At 41.9% G+C, this 25,807-nt stretch overlaps 3 protein-coding genes across 7 annotated transcripts; all 3 read left to right on the forward strand.

Moving 5' to 3' along the window:
- Positions 1-274: 274 nt before the first annotated feature.
- On the forward strand, positions 275-6,411 carry LOC105910513 (solute carrier family 10 member 6). The gene is made up of 6 exons (XM_012839271.2): positions 275-679; positions 2,679-2,797; positions 3,209-3,297; positions 4,661-4,836; positions 5,399-5,556; positions 5,833-6,411. The coding sequence occupies exons 1-6, from the start codon at positions 321-323 to the stop codon at positions 5,997-5,999; spliced, it is 1,068 nt and encodes a 355-aa protein (XP_012694725.2). The 5' UTR covers positions 275-320; the 3' UTR covers positions 6,000-6,411.
- A 528-nt stretch (positions 6,412-6,939) lies between these two features.
- LOC116222767 (transmembrane protein 144-like) lies at positions 6,940-12,533 on the forward strand. Its single transcript, XM_031577343.2, has 12 exons — positions 6,940-8,024; positions 8,752-8,934; positions 9,158-9,280; positions 9,460-9,559; positions 9,750-9,830; positions 10,226-10,334; positions 10,584-10,672; positions 10,848-10,966; positions 11,126-11,245; positions 11,448-11,545; positions 12,112-12,165; positions 12,351-12,533. The coding sequence occupies exons 1-12, from the start codon at positions 7,931-7,933 to the stop codon at positions 12,435-12,437; spliced, it is 1,257 nt and encodes a 418-aa protein (XP_031433203.1). The 5' UTR covers positions 6,940-7,930; the 3' UTR covers positions 12,438-12,533.
- A 125-nt stretch (positions 12,534-12,658) lies between these two features.
- klhl8 (kelch-like family member 8) lies at positions 12,659-24,437 on the forward strand. 5 transcript variants are annotated; one of them, XM_031577338.2, is made up of 10 exons: positions 12,659-12,785; positions 15,004-15,220; positions 17,037-17,585; positions 17,852-18,038; positions 18,534-18,677; positions 19,748-19,859; positions 20,029-20,197; positions 21,218-21,377; positions 23,269-23,470; positions 23,612-24,437. In XM_031577338.2, exons 2-10 carry the CDS (start codon positions 15,026-15,028, stop codon positions 23,733-23,735), a joined length of 1,842 nt encoding a protein of 613 aa, XP_031433198.1. In that variant the 5' UTR covers positions 12,659-12,785; positions 15,004-15,025; the 3' UTR covers positions 23,736-24,437. The 5 variants fall into 5 exon arrangements, with proteins under 5 accessions (XP_031433198.1, XP_031433199.1, XP_031433200.1 ...); XM_031577339.2 differs by lacking the exon at positions 12,659-12,785 and adding an exon at positions 12,860-13,102; XM_031577340.2 differs by lacking the exon at positions 12,659-12,785 and adding an exon at positions 13,125-13,352.
- Positions 24,438-25,807: the final 1,370 nt, after the last annotated feature.

Here is a 25,807-nt window from a genome sequence, read left to right on the forward strand (position 1 = left end):
TTATATGGTGATTGTCTAAAAGGATTTGGCCTCTACTTTATTAGTAATCTATAATACATTTAATTTGTCTTTATTGTTTTTTCCCTGTGTTTTTAAAAAGACAGTAAAGAGTTAACATTTGTGTTGAACTGAGGTAGTCAGCTCAGTAGCGTGCCTCAAATATGCACTATAAGCTGCTTAGCTCCAACAATGGTTACAGAAACTCTTTTGGTCATTCAGATGGTTTTTCTGAGGAGGTGAGTTGAGTGGGCGGGTTTAGTACTGGACATAGCAGTGTAGCACTCTTTCCACTTGGTCTCTGTCCTTCCTCTGTACACATCATGTTAAATAGCAGCCTCATAGAAGTGGGCCATGCCTCTAATACAACGTTGGATGGCCTGGGCATGACCCTCCACCAGGCACTGAACGTAATCCTCACCATTTTGTTGGCTCTGGTAGTATTTGCCCTGGGTTGCACGGTGGAGATAGGTAAGCTGTGGACCCACGTACGCCGACCATGGGGCGTCTTGATTGGGATTTTATGCCAGTTTGGCATCATGCCGCTCACTGCATTCCTGCTGGCCCAGGCTTTCGCTGTCAGACCGTTGCAGGCTGTAGCCATTCTTATCATGGGGTGCTGTCCTGGGGGCACCATTTCAAACATAATCACCTACTGGATCGATGGAGACATGGACCTCAGGTTTGTGTGAGCATGTGTGAGCGTGTGTTTGTTTTCTCACAAGAGGAGGGTGGTACAGTCTAAATGTTGATTTCAAAATATGGGAGTGCAAAAATACTTTTGACTTAAATTACTGTTGTTACCCCTGTTGTGTGAAAATGTCTGGGGAAATGTTTGATAGATATTCAGCTTCATGTTAAGATTAGTCTCTGAATTTGAACATTGTGGTATTGGTGGTTACGACACACAGACGTACCAGTACCACACAACCTTATCACCGTATTTACATTATAAACTCAGAACTATGCTCTGTTGTCTCAGAGAATGAGTGCGTGTTAGGTAAAAAATGCACTCAAGTTACCTCAGGACTCCGGAGTTGTATATAAGTATATTTCTTCAACTTGGCTCAATTCTAGTTCTGGAATTCTAGTTCTTCTTATCAGCCCTTGCTTATACACATACACAGAAGGTACACTTTTAGATAGATAGATTGATAAAACTTTATTGCCACACTACAATGATGGTGGTATTCTTTTTGTCATAGGTAGCTGATGGAGATAATTTCCAAACACTGTTAATGACTTAAGAATATAATAATCAAGTGCCTTGTATTATTAATTACCTTATGAATCATGTACTTATGTAAGCAGGAACATGGCTTTTCTGTGTTCCTGTGTAAATGTGTAACTTTGATTAACTGGCGCCACTTATTGTTTTCTCGACCCTGAGAAAATACAAGAAGCTCGGTCGAGAACCTTGTTTTGATGTTAAACACTTACAGCGTCAGCATTAGATACATCTAAGTATATAAACCTTGTGGTTTGTGAGTGAAATTGCTTCACTTTCAGCCTTGTGCTGGGAGTGAGCCGATTGCAATTGTTGTTTGTCTAATAAATATACTGATATGCAGCTCCGGAGTCCTGAGGTAACTAGGGTGAATTTTCACCTAACATATTTAACAGTAGCTCAGTCCAGTAAGGAGGGGGAGATGGGAGGAGAAAAAAAAGAAAAAGAAAAGGTCCAGGTCAGCTTTGCGAGTTCAGGAGTGTGATAGCAGAAGGGAAGAAGCTGTTATTGAGGCGCGTTGTTCCAGCTCGCATGGATCTGTAGCGTCTTCCAGAAGGCAGAAGTTAAAAAAAGTCATGGCTTGGATGGGAGGAGTCTCTGATTATCTTCTTTGCACGATTTAAGATGTGGTCAGCATACAAGGAGAGGACTGATGAAAGGTCAAAACCAATAATGTTGGAGGCTTTGGTGACCACTCTCTCTAGTTTCTTCTTTGTGCGACTGTCAGAACTTCCATACCAGACAGTGATTGATGCAGTGATGATACTTTCTATGATGGCTTTATAGAAGAGCACCAAAAGGTGTTTGTTCACATGAAACTTTTTCAGTTGTCTGAGGAAATTGTCTTTGTTGGGCTTTTTTGATGGGTGGGTGGTGTTAATATCCCATTTCATATTTTGGCTGATGTACGAGCCCAGATATTTAAAGAGTCTGTAAGGGTTATGGGCTGGTCAAATATATTAACTAAGGCTTTGGTGTTAGGCCTCCTTCTCAAGTCCACAACTATTTCCTCCTTGTTGTACTGAGACTCATCCTCATCTCTGATTAGGCCGAGGATGGTGGTGTCACCTGCATACTTGAACATCTTGGCAGAGTGGTGGTGAGAGCTCAGGTCATTCGTGTAGATGGAGAACAGAAGAGGAGATAGTAGCCTTGCGGCGCACCATACTTGATTAGTCAGAGTTTCATATTTCCCTATCAGTGCGAAAGGGTTGTCATTCTTTGAAAGAGACCTGTTGAACTGTTGAACCCTGTGTTGAATCTAATCAAGCAAAACACTGAACTTGACAATAATTTGAATGGCCATTTTAGAAAGGGGCACTATAAAACAGTGATGAGCACTGCTGTCACTCACCAAAGCAAATAGAGCGAATCACTTCGGCAGTTGGGTTATTTGTAATTTAGGTGGGAAATGAAGTAGGAAAGTAAATTCTGTCCCTCTGTTCTCGAAAAGCATAACCATGACAAGTGTTTCCACGGTGATTGGGATGGGGATGATGCCGCTGTGCCTCCTTGTTTACTCACGCTCCTGGGTGGAGACTGGCAGCATCAGGATTCCCTACTCCAATATAGGTGAGGAGTTCAGATGGTGCCACATATCTGACTGATCATGGCTTCACAGGGCACATTTCATTTGCCTTGATGGTGAATATAATCAATGATACTGGGGGGCACTGTGGCGCGAGCCAATAAGCCCCCCATTTACGGGCTACAATGCCCGCGGGGACACAGGTTTGATTCCGGCCTGCTGTCGTTTCCCGATCCTCTCCCCACCTCTTCACTCACCTCTTCACTCCTGTCCAAAATACTTCACTGCCCTATCCAAATAAAGGCAAAAAAGACCATAAATAAATCTTGATACTGTATTGTAATATAAAGTAGTCTTAATTTAGTATCATATGTCCATTGATTTTTCAATCAAGTCAATTTAGCATTGTGTTCTTTATTTTGTGTTAAATAATCTAATATTCCATTTGTTCTCAGGTATTACTCTGATTAGTCTAGTTGTTCCTGTGGCCTGTGGTGTCTTTGTCAATTACAAGTGGCCAAAAGCAGCAAAGATCATTTTGAGGGTAATGGTTTCTTCTCTTCATGTAATCATGTACTGCATTAAGGGAGAGTGGGGTATGTTGTCACACTTTTCAGGTTTTCTCACAATGACTACAAATGATACATCAGAATGGCAAAACTGGTCTTGGGCACATATTAATGAATTGTATTGTTATATAATATGCATTCATTGTATTGTTATATAATATTACGGTGCAACATTATTATGCACTTGCGACTTGTGCACTTGTGACAACTTGCCCAATAAGTGGGTAAATTGTTACGTTAGATTATTGAACAAATAAGAACCTGTAAGTTATTGTGAATATAAATTTGATTTTTTTTAATCTTTTATCCGAAACTGAACTCAACAGCTTCAGTGAACATAAAAGTAACCAGTCATTTCTAAAACAAAATGGGCGAAATCATGCCCATCAGGATATATAATGAAGGCAGACTAAAGTCCTATGGTCTGCCAGCACTATTCAAAGTAATAACAAAGCATACATTTCCTGTCCTGAGGTAGCCTACATGCAGCATGGACCATGTGCTGCATCTCACACATTGAACCCAAGTATCCTTTGGCTGGCTCTTTGAAAATAGTTCCACACAGACAAGGCAGAAACACTGGCTCTGATGATGAGATATTTGTAGTTTAATGCAATGTTTAATGTTACTTTGTTGCCCTCTTTTGCTTTCCCAAACTTGACTTGGACACTTCCTTCCCTTTCTGCACTTGCCTTTTCTCTGCACACATAGGAGGGGTTTTTAAATGCTGCACTACTGCGCACTAAACCACAGTAAAGGTCCGCTGACCAGTTGCACTACTGTGCACTAAACCACAGTAAAGGTCCGCTCACCTAGTGATGTACCCGAACCAGTTGCATTTCCAGTTCAAGGGAGAACAAACCTGCCAGAGCTTTAAATAGTCAACACAACACACGTGACAGCATGCCCCTGGTCACTGGAGCAACTTGCCCCACACTCACTAATGAACTAATTAGAGCTAAATCCCAAGGCTAATTCAACAAGACTATAGTAAAAGCATGACATCACACACTAGTAACAGAGTCTTATCATAGAAAAGTAAAAAAAAAATGCGTCCAAAACGTTTTATTACATGAAATTTGGTATGCCATAATTTTGCTTTGGCAAAGGAAAAGTTGGAATATTGTGCCCAGCTCAGTTTCAGGTAGAAAAGATGTTGACTCAGGCAGTCACACAATGTCGCTATTTCAGTGTTGAAGAAACTGCCAGTGTGACACCTTACCCCGCTCTCCCCCACTGTTGTTATAGTACTGAGATATGTCATTAAAGACACTGACAAGAATGCCTTGCATAAACTAATGAAGATAAACTAATTTCTCTCTCTGTTGGTTTGGGCAGGTAGGCTCAGCGGTGGGCTGTTTGCTGCTGCTGATAGTGGGCATTGCAAGCGCTGTGCTGTACCGTGGCTCGTGGAACACAGATGTATCTATTGTGATTGTCGGGGTTATTTTCCCCATGATCGGCTGTGCTGCTGGTTTCACCATTTCTATTATAATGCGGCAGTCATGGCAAAGGTGAGAGAATTTCTCACTGTTTAATACTGTACGTATTTTCCTGCTATATGGGTTTGCCCCTGACCAATTTCACTTAGTGAAAGAAACAAGGTGGATACAACTCTAAGCTTTCAGGACAAGAGTTCACTTAATGTTGTGTGTTTCTCACCCTCCATATACAACTTGAAATAACCACTACGTTGAATGCAGGGGTGGTTAATCTTATCAGTAAACTCCCAGTCAAGCAGCTGCACAAATACTCACCGTGCTTCTGAGTGGTAGAATAGCATACAGTTTATTCACACCAAACCAAGGTTCCAACATAATATGTGTCTAGACACACATCAACAAAAGAATGTCTACCTCAGGGCTTGTTACACTGGGTGTGTTTGGGGTCTAAATTATTATTTGTATCCACTTCACACCCCAGTAGGTCAGAGATCAAGGTTTTACATACCAGAACAGAATTAGTTTGGTCATTTTTCCCCCTGACCTACATATTTTGTTATGAGCTATGTTTCCAAATCCCTCTGTTTAATGAAAGTACGGCAGTTTTGTGACCTTTAACCTTTTGTGGTGACAGATGCCGGACAATTGCCTTGGAGACCGGAGCCCAGAATGTTCATCTCTGCACAACGGTGCTCCAGCTCTCCTTCAGTCCTGAGGAGCTGGTGCACATGTTCACTTTCCCCCTCATCTACGGCTCCTCTCAGCTCATCTCTTGTCTTCTTCTCGTAACAGGTGAGAACTGCATCTACACAGCCATAGTTGATGGAACATATTTTATGTGACCCATCTATCAGCTTCGGCGCAGTGTATTGAAGTTGTCTTGCAGTGTGGTCTTACAGGAGAGATACAGGTTAACATTCGATACAATTATTAATATTTTTAATACCAGTGCTGTTTCCTGTCATTTTTAATGTTCAGGTTCTACCAGTGCAACTCACAATACTGTGTACAATACCAAAAGCAAGTCATGCCTGGTATGTTGTGAAGCTCATTGCTCTCCTGTGTCAGTTTATCAGATATACAAGCGGATTGCCACATGCAAGTCGTCAGATGAGTCTGTCTCACCTGACCAGGCCCTACAGAGCTGCCCAAGTGTCAACACTGGACAGGGTGAAGTCAACATAGGTTTTGAGCATGATACACCTGTGCAATCCTCAGCTAATCAAGAGACTTAGAAGTCGGTTGACTATTAGAGTTATACTCTAATGCCTTTGCATTATGTACTTTTATTGTGCTTTTACTGTACTTTTTACGTTAACTTGTTATGTTGATATGGTGTTGTAACCTTTTTCTTCTAAACATGATTTGATTTGATTGATTGAACGATGCCTTTTGGGTATGACACCAAGTTCTTTACGTGTCTGCTTTTGTAACTAACAATGCACTGTATTCATTGTAGCAAAACATGAAATGATACTTGATAATACAATGACAAGAATTTGCAATCAGTATCTGATCAGTATGAGACACAGCCTTATGAGAAACCTTTTCCTTCTGCTAAAGTTAGAGGACGCAGTGTAAGAGGAATAGCAACCTCAGAGAAACTGGAAGTAATAACTCATGCTTGACTGTAACCAACCGAGTTTAAAAGAAATGGTTACAAAGTGTGGTCATCATAGGAAAAAACACTTCGGTCCTTGAATTTGTATTGTGTACTTAAAAAATACTTCCTAATTTGATTTTACAGTAATGGAGGTGGAGAAAGAAAGGGAGACAGAGTAGATGCTTAGTAGATGCAGAGTAGAGCTTCTGTTGTGATGCCAAATGGGTTTCTGTTGTTTGTCCATCTCATTATTTTTTATCTTCTGAGTAGTGAAGTTTTGCTTCAGTTTCAGTTAGCTAGTTATTTAGCATAAACAACGTCAATGTCCAGAAGTGCTGGTAGATGGTTTTGGTGACCTACAATACTTTATTGTTGTTAGTATTCTATTTTTTTTAAATATGTTTTGTTAGTCATTTTGGACAAAAGTGTCTGTCATATTGACTTAACTATTAACTATTAATTATTTATCAAATCAAGTCATATCATACAGTGATTATAGTTAAGGTATTTAGCTAAGGTTATTAGCTAAGGTTATTAGCTAAGGTTAAAGTTAAGGTATTTAGCTAAGGTTATTAGCTAAGGTTAAAGTTAAGGTATTTAGCTAAGGTTATTAGCTAAGGTTAAAGTTAAGGTATTTAGCTAAGGTTATTAGCTAAGGTTAAAGTTAAGGTTATTAGCTAAGGTATTTAGCTAAGGTTAAAGTTAAGGTTATTAGCTGAGGTTATTAGCTAAGGTTAAAGTTAAGGTATTGGGACACTAAAAGTCCAAGACGATTACAAAACATTAAATAAAATAGAATAAAAGCAACAATGAGAAAATTAGGCAATAAGCAGCGATAACATTCATAAAACAATATTGAGTATAATTTTAAAGTAAAACCAAACAATACTATATTAAAATAATAATAATAGTTTTCAGATAAAATGTTATCTCATTTGTTTATATTATTCTAAACAACTGTGGATCTTACATGCTTACATCTTTCTTGTGCTTTAGCTATAAACACCTTTCCATATTCATGAATAATCAAGTTTCAAACAGTATTACCCAAACCTTTTACTGATATTGTTAATTCAAGTGAAACTCGCATTCATTATCATTTTTAATTTAATTATTGTCTTATTGTTGTACACTATTCTTTTTTTTAAAGACAAATCAATTTTATTTTAATAAATACATTCCAACTGATGTTAAGTCAATATTGGAAATTTCTCCCAAGTTCTGTACTCTCCTATTTTTTCAACAAGAGAAAAAAAAATGACGTGAAAAAATACTGCTGTCTCAGTAGAGATGTTGTCATGTCACCTATTAAAATTCCTTGCGTAACCCTTCCCTTGCACTGAGTTTCCCCCAGAGAGTTTGGGGAGGGTAAGGTGCAATGTTGTCTCTGTTGTGTGCTGAAGAGCTGTGTTTGTGCCTGTGTATCTCTGTTGTGTGCTGATGAGCTGTGTTTGTGCCTTTGTATCTCTGTTGTGTGCTGAGGAGCTGTGTGTGTGTGTGTGTATCTCCGCACATATTTTGAAGTTTCTCTGGTGAGTGAGCAGTGGAGTGTAACGGCTAGAGATGGCGGTTCAGTGGCTCCTCGTCCGAGTCTGTGCCGTGGCCATCCTGATGCAGGTGGCTGCTTCTCAGGTCTATGACACCAGCCTAAACCTCCGTGAGTACAGCAGGCATACCTATGCTTCTCCTTCCAACTATATTCATCCCTATTTTTATGATTCCATTTGCCGGTGTGTTTGGATAGGTGTTGATTCAGTTCAGATAGGTAATTCATCAGGGTGGAAATGGAGTGGGATGGATCAGATAGTGAATGTATCATTTTGTTTTCCAACATTTTGGTTTTAAACGACAACCAGGGCTAACAGGCCATTTATGTTGTACAATTATGTTGGAATGCTGTCTAACTGGTGTGTATCTCATTCGCTATCCTCATATGTCACACATACTTGTTTAGAAATGTTCTTGACAGGAGATTTTTTTTTTCAACATTTTGCTCAAATGAGAATGCTATTGTAGCATTGGAGGCTCACCCAAATTTAGTTTCAGTCAAATCTAAGTTAATTGTGGAACTGTACAATTGCATGATGAGTGAGAGAGATTGAATAGAGTGAGACCAGGGTTTTCAATGTTTAACCAGCAAAATGCTGTACTTCATGTCCCCATCATCTCATGTGACATCTTAGTGCTAAACGAAGGTATTATGGCTTTACAGCTCGTGGACTCACGAAGGGCACAATAACACCAACTTCTCTTTGGCTTTTTATTCGACCGGGCCCTTATGACACAGTACCCATGCACACATAAAGCTGTGAGCACATAAACATAATTGTCAGGAGGGGAAGTGACACGCTATCATGTGTTCTCTGTGTGTTCTCTGTGTGTAGACAGGTGGCAGGGGGATCTTCTGGTGTTCAAGGGCTCCCAGAGAGCTGAGTCAAACACATCACAGCTCACACCGAACACCACCGGCACACAGCTGTACATCAAAGGGTTCATATCTCTAGGCCTGTCTATCATCGGCTTTGGCAGCTCGCTCGTTCCAATCAAACGCACAGAGACAGGAGATGGTGAGGGCCCAGGCTTTCACAGTCTACAACTCATGATTTAAAGCAAGTTATTGCTCTGCAGCTGTATGTTAAACATTAAGTAATTAATCTTGCTGCCCTTGGCTGTAATAGTACTAATGTTTTTCTTGTCTTATTTGTGCTAGTTATTAACATCAGTCATGGCCACCATATTCTTATCATGTCTTGTAGCTAATTGTCCTGTTTCCCTCCTTGGATGTGATAGGCTTGTTCTTCCAGTGGGTTTTCTGCTCTGCCATGTGGCTTGAGTCTCTCCCAGTGCATTTCATTCAGGGCAGCCCACAAACATGGCTTCTCAGCATAGTGGCAGGATGTCTCTTTGGCATAGGTGAGATGAGATGAAATGAAGACACCCAGATTTCATGAGTGTGTGTTTGTGTGTGTGTGCGTGTGTGTGTGTGTGTGTGTGTGTGTGCGTGCGTGCGTGCGTGTGTTATATTGCAATTTTATTATATAAGGCCGTTAATGAATATACAATTGTACAACTTGCTTCTTTGTGTTGTAAAGGCAACCTCACTACCATAGCAATTATAAGGACCATTGGACTGGGACTGGGATTCCTGATATGGTCAACATTTTGTCTCCTGATGGGCTGGGCTAGTGGCAGGTAACTTACACAACTTTACAAGACCCTTTTCATGCACTGTGACATGGCATCAGTCCAAATGGCTTTTTAATGAAATGGCAAGATTATCCAAGGAGACACACTGGCAGTTTTACGGGCACTTACTCTTTGTTAGAAGTGCTCTAGCGAGTAATTGCTAGACTGTGATACTTGTTTTGCTCATTCTACTCAGATTCGGTTGGTTTGGACTCGTTCCACAGGATGTTGCAAGTCCTGTGTTGAATTACATCGGGACTGCTCTGGCAACAGTCAGGTAAGAAACCACCCTTGTTGAATTTAAGGCTTTACAAACAACATTAACAACAAATTTGTCGTTGTAAATAAATTGGTATTTGTGTCAAAACAGAAGTCCACACAAACTACGGTATTTTAACCTTCTGCCCTGCTGGAGAAAATAAAATAAGACATATGTCTGAATCCAAAAAGCTGGGGTTAGGGTGACACTCAAATATTCAAGTGCATAGTGTGGTGATGTGGTAATCAGAAATCTTCCTTGATTCCCTGCACACGTAAAAGAGTTGTTGACTTTTTCTGAATAATCCTTTTTAGCTTGGAACTTAGTTCCGCTCTAATACTAACACTATACTTGGCAGCACATACACAGTGTGTGTGTAAAAATAAGTGATTTTTCTCCCTTTGTTCCTTGAGTGTGCTGATTGTGTTCTTCATGAAAACGGAGGGAAGTACAGAGGATGAGCAAGCAGAGGATATAGAGCCCCTCTTTCAGAATGAGACTGACAAGAGTCATGACAACAAGGTATGGAGAAAAAGTACTAAAGTGATGCTAATGCTAATCACTAATGCACTATTCTTTAGTCAGAATAGTTACTGATGTGGTGTTACCTTTCAGACTGCCTCATATAATATGATGTGGATATATAAAACACACCGGTAACTGTGTAATACCACCACCAAAAATGTCTTAATCTGTCAGATTAACGATTTGTTGACTGCTTGTTGACTGCTCACATATGTGAGTACTTCTCATGACTCTTTCTCCAATTAGCTGGACAGCCTAGTGGACGAGTGCATTCTGGTTAAGTCCAAAGAAGAGCCGTGGGAGGATAAACTCAGTCCCCTTCAGAGAAAGATCATGTGAGCTACTGCAAAGCAAACATCCTAACTAAGGCCTATACTTTTTCAAGACCAGTGTTCATAGACATTGTGATTGAATTACACATGAAGCAAACATTGTTCAAACGGAATCACTTTGTTACATTTAAACTAATACGGAGACAAATACTATAAAATATTCTCCTCCCTCCTGCAGGGGCTGCTCTCTGGCTACATTTGCTGGTGTGCTCTATGGGTGTTGTTACACTCCAATCATCTATGTGAAAAACAGCGCAGAGAGAAACAACACACAATTCAGTGGGGCCAGTCAATATGGTGTGTATGGAATACAAATGTAATGTAGCGTTACACTCCCATCCATCATCATCCACTCCCTCCCATCATTCAAGTCTCAAACACTAGTAGGCTGAACTGTGTGTGAACAGATTTGCATGCTGTCTTTCAATTCCATCTAACTCAATTTGACGCCTACAGATCTGGATTACATTTTTCCATTCATGACCGGTGCTTTTGCCACAACAACTGTTGCATTCTATGTGTACTGTGCAGTCATGAAGAACAGACCTCATCTTCCTTCAAAATGTGTTCTACCAGGTACATAGAAAAACAAAGTCACTCTAACCAAATCTGCAGTGAAGCAGTGTTCATAAAAGTCTGTATTTTTGGGGATATAGCTGAGATCATAATCACAACTTTAAGTCATGCTGTAAGTGATGTGATGAGACAGAATTTCAATAATTTGTCCATTTATCAGACTGTATATTTAAATCTGGTGCTCTCCTTCTCTGCCTCCTAGCTTTTGTCTCAGGATCCTTGCAGTTTGGAAGCCAAGTTGCCTGGTTTTTATCCTGTTATTATCTTGGAAGTGTTATAACATACGCCATTGGGACAGCTGTGAGTATCTCAGCATATACAATAAACTGTACACTAATAAATAATTACATAAGATATTGTGTTGACTATCAAATGATTTTATTGATGATTTTCCTGTACATTATTTCTAATTTCTAAAGACAAGAAGGTATTTATAATATGATAGATAGATTAAATTAGACTTTGTTTCATTGTAAAATGAGGACCAAATTGATTGGTTACCTGCAGTTTACATATACAGTATCAAAACACATACCTTCAATGCACATGCTGAGACCTTTTGTCTTTACCCATGTACTTTTGGAGAGTTTTGAGACAACACAGCCACACTGTTTTATCTGACATTCAGCAACATACAGTAAAATACATATAGTATTACAATTTCAATTTATATGACTTGGTTTAGTATGCTGTTTATTGCCATCCATAATATATTGTATAGTAGTAGAATGAAGTTTAGTTTTTCAGCCACTGGTTTGGTATAATTACTGTTTTATGGGTGCATACTTTACGAAGTTGAAGGAAATACAGTTTTGAACTTTTTAAATAATGCTAATGACAACATTTGAACAAATATATTTTTACAGGGACCTGCTCTAGTGTCTTTGGCATGGAGTGTATTCTGCTTCCGAGAGATTAAGGTAATTTTAAAATGTCCTGACTGCATCACCGATACATGTTTGATTGCTGTTTTTACTGGAAATTGTAATAGGTAAATGTTTCATAAGCCCAATAGGCCTTCAGTAGGCCTAGATAGGGATTATGTTGCCTAAATATAGTTTTGCATTTCAATAGTAATGTATTATCTATCTTTTTATTGTTCTAGGGAATCAAGAACTTTGTACTACTTGGTGTCGTTTTGGTCACTGTTCTTACTGGTATTACATTAATCACAGTTTCAAAAATAAAATGAGCTTTGATAAACAGATGGAAATCATTTCCTAGTTGAAATGTGAATTTAATGTTGTCTTATGTTTTATCCTGTAATAAAAAAAAGTTTTTTGCGGTGTCTTTGTATTGAGGTGGTCAAGCTTTTTTGTACTGTGATAGTGTGCCAAACACATCAGTTGATAAGTGTTCTTCTCAACAGTGAGTCAGACGATTTGGGACTTCATTACCCATAATGCATTCTTGATCATAACACAACAAACAGTGAGAGTGGGTAGATTTTTTTATGCATCGCCTGCGTGAATGAGTGTGCGTGTGTGTGAAAGAGAGAGCCAGGGAGAGAGGGGAGACTGAAGACGATTCCCAAGATGAGGTAGGATCAGATACGGATAATATTGTTTATGTTTCGCAGTACATTAGTCTATGATTACCTGGCTTGGCTATAAGCGGCAAATATCGCCACGCTGTCTCGACTACCTTTATCAGATTTAGTTTTTTTTAACAGGAAAGCTGCAAGCTTGCTATCAATGATATAGCTTGCTAGCTAGCCATGTTGTGATGATGGCTGAAAGTGACACAGCTCAGACTTGCCTTGTAATGAGTGGTTACTAGGTAGCCTCATGATGTATGAACTAAATGGGAATCTGTGTTCAGCTTTACCTTTGATGTTAAATGACAAACCCGATAACGGTAACGAATAACTGGATTGCTACTTGTAGGGAAATGTTCCTGATTTATTATGAGGGTAAACCAACATTAGCCAGCTAACGCTTGCTAGCCAACTTTCCTCACTAATGTCAGGTGTTAGCAAATAGAAAGCTAAATGGAATAATTACAAACTTCACAGCTGTAGATACTAATTGTGACTACTGTAGCAGCAAGTCAGCAGCTGGCTTGCTTATTCAGTATGGGTTAACAAACGAAATGTTTAACTTGTAATGTAAGTCAAGAGTGCAGTGTTAATTAGATAGGGAAGCGAACGTTAGCAAGCATAGCTAAGTAACAACTTAGCTAACATTTATTAGCTAAGTTAGGAACAAGTGTTTAGCGTTTGCAAAGTTGAGTTACTTTTGTTGTCAAAGCCGTTGTAGATTTAACTTAGACCACACTTGGGATTTGGCAATTAACGCGTTCCTAATATAGGGGAAACTCAGTATAAGTTAACATAGAAAAGCTTAGCTGTAAAATCTGCTGTCAGAAGCACCACACGACTCTTTCCTGCTTACCTTGTGTGTGCTGTTTAACCAGCTAATGACAGTGCATTTGATCCATCTTACTTTAAGTTTTACTTTAAATACAGTTTCGGCGAAACTAGTCATACTTTGGTAGGGCGCAAATGTGTTTGTATAGCGTGTGTATGTATAGAGTTTGTGTAGCGTGAGTAGTCATCTTTGCATCATATTTTGACAGGAAATGGATGCTTTTAAAAATGTGTTGGAAAAAACCCCGTCTAACTGATTAGCTGGTGTGCTGATTTAGGATTTGCAGTTTCTCTGATATGGTTCCATCGGTTGTGTGCTTAACAAGAGAATACAAATGTTTGCAGGTGGCATGTAAATTTGACATGTAATGTATATTGTAAGCTCGATTGAACTATAAAGAATGTACTTTCTCTGGTCATAAGTGTTAACTGTAGCTATTTTAAGAAAATAGGAAGAAGTTATCAACAATGTGTGAAGAAGGCTTCCCCGTGTTTGCCTTTGTCCCATCAGCCTCTCAGAAAGAATGTATAGATGTTTCTCTGGCACCACTGGTAGTATGCATTGCATTTATGCATTTTTTTAAATGAGTGTTCTAGCCTGTATCGAAAACACCTTAAAGAATGAGTTAGAATTAAAAACGTACTCTTCCCTATTTCTTCAGATTTGCAGTTTTAGAGGAGAAGTAATTTTATATTTTACAATACAGCCTTAAGCATGTTTTTTTGCTCCGAAAACTGCAATTTTCCTATCCCCACAGGGTACGTAATACAATCAGTCCTTTAGCAACAAAGTCAGATGATGTAAGTTTAGATAGATTACATCATATCATGACAATATGGAATTTGAGATGTTGCAGGTTTGGAAAAGAGTTTGTACCGCTGCTAAGAGAGCCTTTGAGCATAGTATATGCTCTGTGAAATATGGGGTATGTAGCCTCCTGTGGCCTCAGTGCTGGGAGGAATACTGATCAGCTCCAGTCTCACAGCGAGAGTATTCAGAGGGAGGGTGGCCTCTCCAGAGGATGAGTGCAGTCTGTGTGGTGTGGGTGGCAGAGAAAATAGAAAGAGAGAGAGCGAGACTTTCTATATTATCAATTTTTCGACCCTGATTTGTTTTTTTCTCCATACATGCTCTGTTGGTCGTTGATGTGTCTAATCTAACATTAAGAGATTTGCTGTGGACAGTCGGGATCTGTTATGCCATAGCTGGACCCTGGTCCTCCTCTGTTCTTTGGTCAGGGCAGTCCTTTAATCCATTCTACACAGCACTGTTGTTTGTCCTTCTTTTGACTTTTAGGGTGACCTGTCTCTCCCCCCTCTGTTTCTCTCTCTCTCTCTTCCCGCTCCTCATCTCCTCTCCTTCTGTCTTCTCTCTGTCCATCCATGGTAGGCTCTGGCACGCGTGAGTGGCCATGGCTCCAGGCGACGTGGTAACGGAGCAGAGCAAGCAACAGCGGCTAAAGGAGAAACGACCAGCGCGGCGCCCGGAGGCCGAGTGCGAGGTCGACGGCACCTTCGTCTTTCAGGCCCAGGAGGCTTGGAAGGACTTCCACAACTCACTGCGGCAGTTTTACGAGGCAGGCGAGCTCTGTGACGTCACGCTGAAGGTAGGCCGTGCTGGCAGCACGCTCTGCTAGCTTATCGCCTTTTTGCTAACACCAGCATCATGGATGCATTTTCCTCGAAGCACAAGCGCTGCTAGAATCACAGACGCATTGGATGCTCCCTAATGCATGAGCTTAGTAATGATGACGGCTCTTTACCTTTTCCTCTCAACTCAGTCTCTTTGATGTATTGCTCTTTCTGTATACCTTTATACCTTAATACTGGATCTGGCTTTGGTCTAATGCCTGAGTGGGGCAGAAATGGTGAACGAGCTGAGCTGGTGAGAGAGCTGGTGTCATCAGCATCAATGTAAAGAGTTTAATCCCCAGAGCGCTGACAGTCCGGAGTATTAGCCAAGCTTTCCATGCACTCAGTCTGGCTATTGAGTGAATGCCACCAGTCATGAATGGATGGAAGTGTTTTCCTTCAATGGGAGTTTTTTTTTTTTTCCTCAAATGCAGTCAGAAGGTCACTAGAGGTCGGGGGAGTGTTGAGCACTCACTTCATCCTTTCTGCACAGAGGGAATCTTAACTCGGAGAAAACTGTTCTTCTGCGGTGGAATGTAAATGAAAACAAAGCCTCATCAGGATATTCTTAGGGGGAAAGTGGTGAATACGTCATGACTGACATTACAAATTGGAGGGTTTTATGACTAACTATACTTGGCCCTGGCTTGACATGGAAAAATATCTATTACAATTTAAAGACTATATTTCAGAGTAATAATCAAAGAAAATGGTTATTTATTTATAATTAATTAAATAAATATAGTGACGTTAAAACTTGTCCACTTACAATAAACAGGTCACAAGCCAACACTTTGCATATCGCTGTTTACAGCTCCAATATTTATGTAATCACTGGAAAAATAAGGCCTAGTCCACATTAATTTTATTGGTTAACCTTTCACCATGATATATTTAGCGCCTTTCACAATTCTCTTACTAGAGGTTATGAGTAACTGATCCATAGCAAGCAAAACCCCAGGTCAGCTATTTGTGCTGACAGGGCTGCTGCTGAAATATGTAACATCAGTCACATACATCGGATGTAACAGATAACATATGACATCGTTAGTCATGTTTTGTAACGTCAGTTACGCAACTTAATTTGATGTTTTTAGGAAGTATCAGAATTTAATTAAAGTTCTATATGAAAACAAATGTTAATTTTACCTAAAGCAATAGATGACAGCACATACTAGAACTGGAAAAGTCAAAGTTGTTCTTGACAGTTGCAATTATGGTAAAGTAATTAATTTACCCTAATATCAGAGAGAAAATTCGTACGGAAGGCCAGTTCGTGTGTTACCCAGGAGCTTTCAAATATAGGGGAATCCCATTGTTTGTTGACATTTAAGTGGCACTTATTTGTGGAAGCCACATGGAAAATATGAGCGGCCTCAAGGATCAAATCCATCATTTCCAATAGCTCTCAGGTCTTAGAATGTTAGTACACCAGTTAAATGTTTTCTACAGTATTATTATTTTGTCCACCCATTGATGGATTTGCCCGAAAGAGTAGCTTATAAAATATCTAGTTCTCACCCATCTTGATCTGATGAGAGAGAAAGACCACACCCAATTGATGTGATATGGGAGCATCTGAAACTTCTCTTACCAGCACATGTGTTACTTGTAGTGGATGTGTGCGGTGCACGTTTTCCATTTGTTAATAGTTTCTCTTTGGTCTGTGTACTGGTGGGACTAAGTGGTCTCAACTCAGGCTATGAGCTCGTGGTATCTCACTGTACACCCACACTTTTTCTTCTTCTCTAAATACGTATTTCTTTCTTCCCTCTTCGTGTTTCTCTGTAGGTGGGCAGCCGGATGATCGCGTGTCACAAGCTGGTGCTCGCGTGCGTCATCCCCTACTTCCGTGCCATGTTCCTGTCGGAAATGGCAGAGGCCAAACAGGACCTGATCGAGATTCGCGACTTTGACGGCGAGGCCATCCAGGACCTGGTGAGCTTTGCGTACTCGTCGCGCCTCACGCTGACCGTGGACAACGTGCAGCCGCTGCTCTACGCCGCCTGCATCCTCCAGGTGGAGCTGGTGGCGCGGGCCTGCTGTGAGTACATGAAGGCCCACTTCCACCCCTCTAACTGTCTGGCCGTGCGCACCTTCGCCGAGAGCCACCACCGCGTGGACCTGATGGCCATGGCCGACCGCTACGCCTGCGAGCACTTTAGCCAGGTGGTGGACAGCGACGACTTCCCGGCCGTCTCGCCCCAGCACCTGCGCACGCTGCTGGGCTCGCCCGACCTCAACATCCACTCGGAGACGCAGGTCTACCAGGCGGCCATCAAGTGGCTCAAGGCCAACCCGCAGCACCACGAGGACTGGCTGGACCAGATCATGTCTCAGGTCAGAGGAGATACGAGATGAACCACATACTCAGGTTTTACGTATAGATATTACGCATGTTACTTAGTTGATTGAAGGATTGGATGTGTATTTTGAGTGAATAGGGTTTTATATGTAGTCGGAATAAAAGCAGTAGAACATGATTAGAACAGGCTGATTGTGTGTAAATGCCTTTCTATTCATTGTTTTTTTTTTTTTTTTTTGCTAGTTTTAAAGTGTATTGCTAATTTGTGGTTTATTGCACCATGTGTATTGACTGGCTTTAGGTGCGTCTTCCCCTGCTGCCAGTGGAATTTCTGACGACTACGGTGGCCCGAGAGGAGATGATCAAGAGCAGCCTCAGCTGCCGGGACCTGCTGGACGAAGCGCGCAATTATCACCTGCACCTCAGCAACAAGAGTGTGCCCGACTTTGAGTACTCAATCCGCACAACGCCCCGCAAACACACAGCAGGTACTTATACCTACATGCACACACACACACACACACACACACACACACACACACACACACACACACACACACACACACACACACACACACACACACAGTCTTTGTTGCCCGACTTGCCATTGTGCCCCGTTCAGAATGGTTTTACATGCTGACTGAATTGTTTTCAGTGGTTTTGAGTAATCGGCTTTAGCACTGCACACTCAGCTGTCATCAGTGTCACAGTTAATCTCATGTTACTGTGATGTAATCTGATTAATATCCATTTAGTATGGAATAAGCATCAGATGAAGGCGAGGCTGGTTAATCTGCCAGTGTTTTTTTTATGAGGCAGCCATGTGAGGCTGAAGTGTTGCACCAGTTCTGTGTGTGTGTGTGTGTGTGTGTGTGTGTGTGTGTGTGTGTGTGTGTGTGTGTGTGTGTGTGTGTGTGTGTGTGTGTGCGCGCGCAAACAAGATACAGAGAGAGTGTGACTGACCTTTGCCCTCTCCTGCACAGGTGTGCTGTTTTGTGTTGGTGGCAGAGGCGGTTCTGGAGACCCGTTCCGCAGCATTGAGTGCTACAACATCAGCAAGAACAGCTGGTTCTTTGGTCCCGAGATGAACAGCAGACGGCGCCACGTAGGAGTCATATCAGTCGGAGGTGAGTGATGTAATATGGAGCATGCAAACTCAAAGAGGAGAGAGGGCTGGGGAGTTGGTGAATTAGCTGGGTCACCATCTGTGCCAGAAGACTTTGAATCAGGATATAACGATGAAAAATATGTATTTTTATTTATTTATTTATTTTTTATAATTTTTATTTAGGAAGGTCTTTCTTTCCTCAGACTCAGTTTGTCTTGTTATCGATCCTGCTTCCCCAACCTTTAGAGTTACCCACTGAGCACATGTGCATTCCAGGCAGAAGTAAAACGAAGTAAAAAAGAAGTTTAACTGTAATGTCCCCAAACTTGGCCATGTCCACTCAGCTTTTCCCGTCTGTTGTTTGTTTGTTTGCGTGCTCTTTCGCAAAAGCACCGCAGAAGCAGTTAAATTTAGCCCGTGGGCCCCTCAGATGTGTTATGTGGGCTACTCTGTGAACAGACGGCAGCTTGACTGGAGCGCTGCCACCTCCCCGGCGCGTTAGATGTGGTCGGGGCCGCGCTCGCGCTCGGAGACACCGCCGTCTCCTCCGGGTCTGGAAAGGGCCTCGGCGCGGTGCTTTTGGAGCTCCGCTCTGTCCGACTTCACACGCTTCCTCCCGCCGGCGCGCATGGTTAAATATTAAAGCGAGGGGTCTCTTTAAGGTGGAGAGATTTCACAGGGCTCTTTCATCAGCTCGTTTGTTTTTCATGTGGAGTCGGCACCGGCATCTGGCCTTGCCCACGAAAAGCCTGGGGGATTTGGGCTTTTGGAATCGAGCCTTGCTGAATCACGCCTCCGTCCTGAAACATGTCTCTAAATGCATCCGTAATCCACGTGTCCAAATCTCTGTGCTCTAAGACTCTATGGTTTTATGATGTTGGTTATCTATGGATGATTGCTTCTATACATGAGTCATTAATATTCTGCCACTTATTCAGTCTCAGTCATATTACTTATTCACTACGTGAGTGTAGGGTCTATATTGTTGCTTTCTGCCGTGGATAATAAGAGTTTTTGCATTATGTATTTGAAGTTTATGTGAAAGCAGTCTTCTCCTCAGCATTGATGAAACTCTGTGATTCCCCTCAGGGAAGGTCTATGCGGTTGGCGGCCATGATGGAAGTGAGCATCTGGGCAGCATGGAGATGTTTGACCCGCTGACTAACAAGTGGACGATGAAGGCCTCCATGAACATTAAGAGGTATGTCTGAAGAGGATGATTTTAATCCTGAACTTGGTATTTTTTTCCCCTTGTGAACAAGGTTGTGTGCCTGTGTATACATATGCAAATATGTGACCAACTGTAAACATGTTGTTTGTGTGTGTTGCTTGTGTGTGTGTGTGTGTGTGTTTGTGTTAAACATGTGAAGGAGGGGTATAGCCCTAGCAGCTCTGGGTGGCCCCATCTATGCCATTGGAGGTCTGGATGACAACTCCTGCTACAGCGACGTGGAGCGTTACGACATTGAGGCCGACCGCTGGAGCACCGTGGCCGCTATGAACACGCCCCGTGGCGGGGTGGGCTCTGTTGCCCTTGGGGTAAGTGCAAAGACTTCTGGGTAATTGTTTTACAGCAACAGTGTAAAGGAAATGTTTTTGTAAAGGAATTTAAAGGTGCTTATCACAGTGATGGCCATGAAAATGTCATTATTGTCATGTTTCCAGAGTGTAGGATAGAGTTTTGGTCTCCAAAATTATAAAGCTTTTTTTTTCTTTTTATATATAAAGCATTTTATTTATTTTTATAAAGCTTTTTATTTTATTTTTATAAAGTGTTTTTTTAAATTTTTTTATAAAGCTTTTTATTTTATTTTTATAACGTGTTTTTTTTTTTTTTGTAAAGCTTTTTGTTTTACTTTACAGTACATCCTGTAGGTTTAGAGGTACAGCATGTAGGATTCAGTGACATCTAGTGGTGAGGCTGCAGATTGCAACCAACTGAATTCAAGGGTGTATGAGAAGCTATGGTGGTCACCAGGTGCCATATGAATGCAAAAGACCCATTCTAGGGCCAGTATTTTGGTTTGTCCATTCTGGGCTACTGTAGAAACATGGCGGTGCAACATGGCAGACTGCGTGGACGAGGACCCGCTCCCTATGTAGATACGAAAGGCTCATTCTAAGCTAACGAAACACAACGATTCATAGTTACAGGTGATTATACACTAATGAAAGCATTATTATGAATACCCTAAATCCTACATACCGTACCTTTAAAAGTTGGTGTTTTTCCGTTTGTTTTATTTGATGAAGGTCATGAACACTTACTCACACTTTGTCACAATGAAAGTAAACTTCTGATCCAAGTGTAATATATGCTGCCATTGACTGGAATGACAGTATTTCACAATAGGAAATTAGACTTCCATCAGAAACTCTTAAATCTGTTGATTTATTACTTATATCTAATCGGTCGATTCATTATTATTCTCTATATTTTGACTTATTATGACTTATATATTCAGTTATTACTTGTATTTGTTGAATTACCATGCTGTGCTCCAGAACACAAGCCACTGGTATTATTTTAAAGTAATAGGTTAATGTTTCCACCCCCAGAGTCATGTGTATGCGGTGGGAGGGAATGATGGCATCGCGTCCTTGTCGAGTGTGGAACGTTTCAACCCTCATCTCAACAAGTGGACACATGTACAGGAGATGGGCCAGCGGCGGGCCGGCAACGGCGTCAGCGAGCTCAACGGGTGCCTCTACGTCGTCGGTGAGTTGAGGAGAGGGAGGGAGTGTGTGAATGTGTGAGTGAGTGGATGAGAGAGTGACAGTGACAGAGTGAGGGAGTGAATGAGTGAGGGTTAAGATGGCTGCCTCTACACGATGTGGTAAGTCACCCGTTTGGTTTGAGCAGAAGAAAGGCAGAGAGTCAGAGGAGCTGTGAGGAGCGGGAGGGAGCAGATGACTGAAAGGTGTGATGACTGACACTGGGAAAGGCATTGTGAGTGACTTAAACAGAGGCAGCCTCCTCTTGTTAGAGGCTAAATGAGAGGAGCTGAGGAAGTGGCACCCCAGTCTGCCCAGTTAATCTTTACCTTCGTCACGCCGTCACCCTTGTCCTCTTTGGTGGCAGTCACATGATTGTGTCCAATCTGCAGCCAAGAGAGAGAGGGAATAAAAGGATGGAGGTGAGTGGGTGAAGGTGAAGATAATAGTGGAGAAGTTAGTGATCAGTGGTGGTCAGCAGAGACAGGCTTTTATGGCAGACTGAATGTGAGGAGTCATCTGAAGTAGGGGTGGGTGCTACATAGACTTCGTACGGTATATTGACATGTTTTCAAAAGAGATATAGGATGAGATAATACTGTTCACACCGATATAGTTTCATGCTGTGTTACATAACCTGTTTCCTCTCGTGCCAGTGTTTGCCCCTCTCTCTTTCTCTGCTCTCTCACACCCCACCCCTGCTCTCTCTCTCCCTCTCCATCTGTGGAGGTCCCTATAGTCCCCATAGTGGCCACGGCAGTCAACAGTATTGACTTATATATTCACACCTAAAGATTACTTTACTATTATAATGCTAATTGTCATTGTATTTTATTTATCGTTGGAAAGCCTGTTTATTCACCTTTCCAATGATGTCCAACTTGTAAGGATCATGCATTTGTGGGATGAGCAGCACAGCTGACTATGTGGGTAGCGCCCAGGTCAAATTTGCCAAAATTCTCTGCCAATGCTAAACAGTGTATTCTCCTGTTGGTATTGACTCTTGGTTTTGAGTTGTTTGGTGGATTGGATGATTGAACTCTCGATCAGTAACAAGCAACCAACAAGACATATTGGCAATTTTACACTTTATTCATTTAATACACCGTCAGAAGCTTCAGACTGGCACAGTTTTTCTCAGTCACTTTACATATTTCCAATTAATGTATGTATGCATTTATGTATGGATGTATGTATATATCTATGTGCGTTTCTGTAAATAAGTTGTACAAACAGCATCACACAGCATTCATAACTGCTGGCCTGGCACATCCTCTCTGGCTTGTGTGTGTGTGTGTGTGTGTGTGTGTGTGTGTGTGTGTGTGTGTGTGTGTGTGTGTGTGTGTGTGTGTGTGTGTGTGTGTGTGTACAATCTAGGTTTGAATGCTTGATCTTATATGCATAGCAAAAATGGGCATGGATTGAGAATGGCTTTTTGTCCATATCGCCCAGCCCTAATCTGAGGCTTCACCTCTCCACTGAAACCCTTTATAGTATTTGACTATTATCCCTGAGCTGTGAGGCATAGACATTCAGTTTGTATTGGTTATTTAGTTATGTGTGTATTTGGTTGAATAAGATGATCCACGTGTAGCTGTGATATTCTTGTAAAAACAGGCAAGGTCAAGGAGCAGTCCAGGACAGGAAACTTTAAATTGGACTTTATTAAGGAAAGTCTTTCTTTATGGGGCTCACATTGAAATGTTACACTTTCTTATCCTTCTAGTTTCTACGTCTTACGAGTGTCTTACATGGTGTTCAACACAGGCATAATACCGCAATCTGTACCAACAGTACAATATCCATTTGTATCCATTTCCAATAACCATTTGTTATGCATATATTCGGTTTGTGTGATTTGTGTATGTGCGTTGATGTGTGTGTTATTTGTGCAGGTGGTTTTGATGATAACTCCCCGTTAAGCTCAGTGGAGAGATTCGACCCCCGTACCACTCGCTGGGAATATGTTGCAGAGCTGACCACGCCCCGTGGTGGAGTGGGTGTGGCCACGGTGATGGGGCGTGTCTATGCCGTGGGTGGACACAACGGGAACATCTACCTGAACACAGTGGAAGCTTATGAGCCCCGCATGAACAGGTGAGGTGAAATTACACACACACACACACACACACATCCAAAGTATGACTTTGCCCTAATCCCAAAGGTTAAATCCATTCAGGAAGTATAGATCGCCATAACATCTCTCTCTCTCTCTCTCTCTCTCTCTCTCTCTCTCAGGTGGGAGCTGGTGGGCTCCGTGTCTCACTGCAGGGCGGGGGCGGGCGTGGCTGTGTGCTCCTCCCACATCAGCCAGATCCGAGACGTGGGCCAGGGCTCCAGCAACGTGGTGGACTGCATGTGACCCCACACCTGCACAAACGCACTGACTGAGCACACACCTTTACCAGAACCCTCAGAGTACACACACACACACGCGCGCACGCTCACACACACAGGAAAACACAAACACATGTATACATATACACATGCAGATATGGCACTGTCATTCGTTAAACACACTCACACAATCTGTATAAATGTTGACTGTCAGTAATGCGCGCACACACACACCCACACACACGTCATGTGGTGAGACTGAAGCATTTGTGGAAAAATGTGTCGTTTTGGTATTGTTTACTGAGACACTCGAGTACTCCTCCAAGTGTACAATCACTCATAATGCTCTGACAGAAAAAACACAAACTTTTATTTCATTCTCGTATAAGATGTGTGCTGGGTTATGTAAAGGTTCCCCTTGCTGTGCTCTCTGTAGTCTCCAAGCCAAGCTCTTGCTTTGCAGTAGTGGGGGGGAGGAGAAGGGGAAGCTTCCTGATCGTGGTTTCCCTGAACATTCCTCAGAACTGCAGGGTGTTGGTTGGTGAGCTGTCTGTCTGCAATGCCACAGCTGTGCCAATGAAGATAAGGTCATTAAGTAGACTCCCCCAAATTTGGCCACAAATGGCGCAGGTGACCCATCCCCCAGCCTGTGCTCAGACAGACAGACAGACAGACAGACAGACAGACAGACAGACAGACAGACAGACAGACAGACAGACAGACAGACAGACAGACAGACAGACAGACAGGCAGACAGACAGACAGACAGGCAGACAGACAGACAGGCAGACAGACAGACAGACAGACAGACAGACAGACAGACAGACAGACAGGCAGACAGACAGGCAGACAGACAGACAGACAGACAGACAGACAGACAGACAGACCCACCCACTCCCTGGCGGTGGACCCTAGCTGGCTGGAACATACTGAGCTTTCCACCTTTTTTGCTCTGTGTTTGCGTGTAAACAATCATAGACAGAGACGCAAGGGTTAGCAAGAGAGATAGCAGCGCAGACCGCGGTGGGAAGATGTAGTTGTGAGCACTTGAAACACGATTAGTCTTAGAACCAGATACTGCCAACATGTTCTGCAATAAGAGAAGCCTGTGACTGACAGTGCTGGGTGAGGCTGAGGTGCCAGAGGCCTCAGGTCGGGCTCCCAGCTGGTCTCGGCCCTCAGCGCTCCTGAGGTGCAGTCACCTCAGAGCCCGTGTCCGACACACAGGGCCTTCCACATGCTCAGAGATCTTTTAAAAAAAGATACGATTCTGCACTGGCTCTGGCAAAGTCACTCATTGTGCACTATTTTCTTAGGATAGAATGGATATTTGAATATTTTGTCTTTGTCAAACAAACAAGAAGCTTTGAAGAGAAATGAACCATGCAATTTTTTGGGAAATATTTGATCAGCAATGTTTACTTCCCTCTGGGTTGCTGTTACTCTTCTGCTATGATTTGCATGCATTGGGAAACGGGCTGGCGTGTGCATGGTTTCTTTCAGCGTTTCTCACTCGAGGCTTTTCCTGAGTAACACTGTGGAGTGTTTTTTTTGTGGATTCCAGTGTTGCTCCTTTAGTAGGACTAAGTTGTTGACGTCTCATTCCTTGTTTATTTTGTTGCTCTTGTGCTTTTTGCTGTCCTCTTCATACCCAGGCTCACGAGCCACGCTGCTGTGGGTTTCTGTGCAATCAATCATAACCTGAATGACTTTTTGTTTTGTTTGTTTTTTTTAAACTTTTTTTTGTTTGTTTACTTTTTGCATTTGCCAGCTAACCTCAGTGCCACATGTTAGTTTTTTTATTATTATTATTATTATTATTATTATTATTATTATCCTGTCAACCGTGCCAGTAAAGCTCCTCTTCTCCGGTCCTCCCACAGTTCAGGCCCTGCAAAGGCTGGGGGGGAAGGTTGTGTTGAGGCCTTGAGTAAAGTCTTATTCAGGAGAGGAGTGATTATTGAAAGCTTGTGTTTTATTTATTAAAAATTTTTCTCTGTACGTGCTCACGTGCCAGAAATGAGATGTGAAGATGTGAGGTGCTGAGTCTCATATAGAAGCTCTTCCTAGGAGGCATGTCTTCTTTTTCTTTTCTTT

Source organism: Clupea harengus, chromosome 12 (genome assembly GCF_900700415.2).
Source record: "Clupea harengus chromosome 12, Ch_v2.0.2, whole genome shotgun sequence".
Lineage (NCBI taxonomy): Eukaryota > Metazoa > Chordata > Actinopteri > Clupeiformes > Clupeidae > Clupea > Clupea harengus.

Bases quoted from the DNA above. Each gene is read 5' to 3' on its own strand.
- LOC116222767 (XM_031577343.2), top strand. From the start codon at position 7,931: ATGGCGGTTCAGTGGCTCCTCGTCCGAGTCTGTGCCGTGGCCATCCTG. The intron at 10,335-10,583 runs GTATGGAGAAAA...TTCTCCAATTAG, and splicing joins ACAAGAGTCATGACAACAAG to CTGGACAGCCTAGTGGACGA. The intron at 11,546-12,111 runs GTGAGTATCTCA...ATATTTTTACAG, and splicing joins CATACGCCATTGGGACAGCT to GGACCTGCTCTAGTGTCTTT.
- klhl8 (XM_031577338.2), top strand. From the start codon at position 15,026: ATGGCTCCAGGCGACGTGGTAACGGAGCAGAGCAAGCAACAGCGGCTA. The intron at 17,586-17,851 runs GTCAGAGGAGAT...GACTGGCTTTAG, and splicing joins TGGACCAGATCATGTCTCAG to GTGCGTCTTCCCCTGCTGCC. The intron at 19,860-20,028 runs GTATGTCTGAAG...AAACATGTGAAG, and splicing joins GCCTCCATGAACATTAAGAG to GAGGGGTATAGCCCTAGCAG.
- LOC105910513 (XM_012839271.2), top strand. From the start codon at position 321: ATGTTAAATAGCAGCCTCATAGAAGTGGGCCATGCCTCTAATACAACG. The intron at 680-2,678 runs GTTTGTGTGAGC...GTTCTCGAAAAG, and splicing joins GATGGAGACATGGACCTCAG to CATAACCATGACAAGTGTTT. The intron at 5,557-5,832 runs GTGAGAACTGCA...CTCCTGTGTCAG, and splicing joins TTGTCTTCTTCTCGTAACAG to TTTATCAGATATACAAGCGG.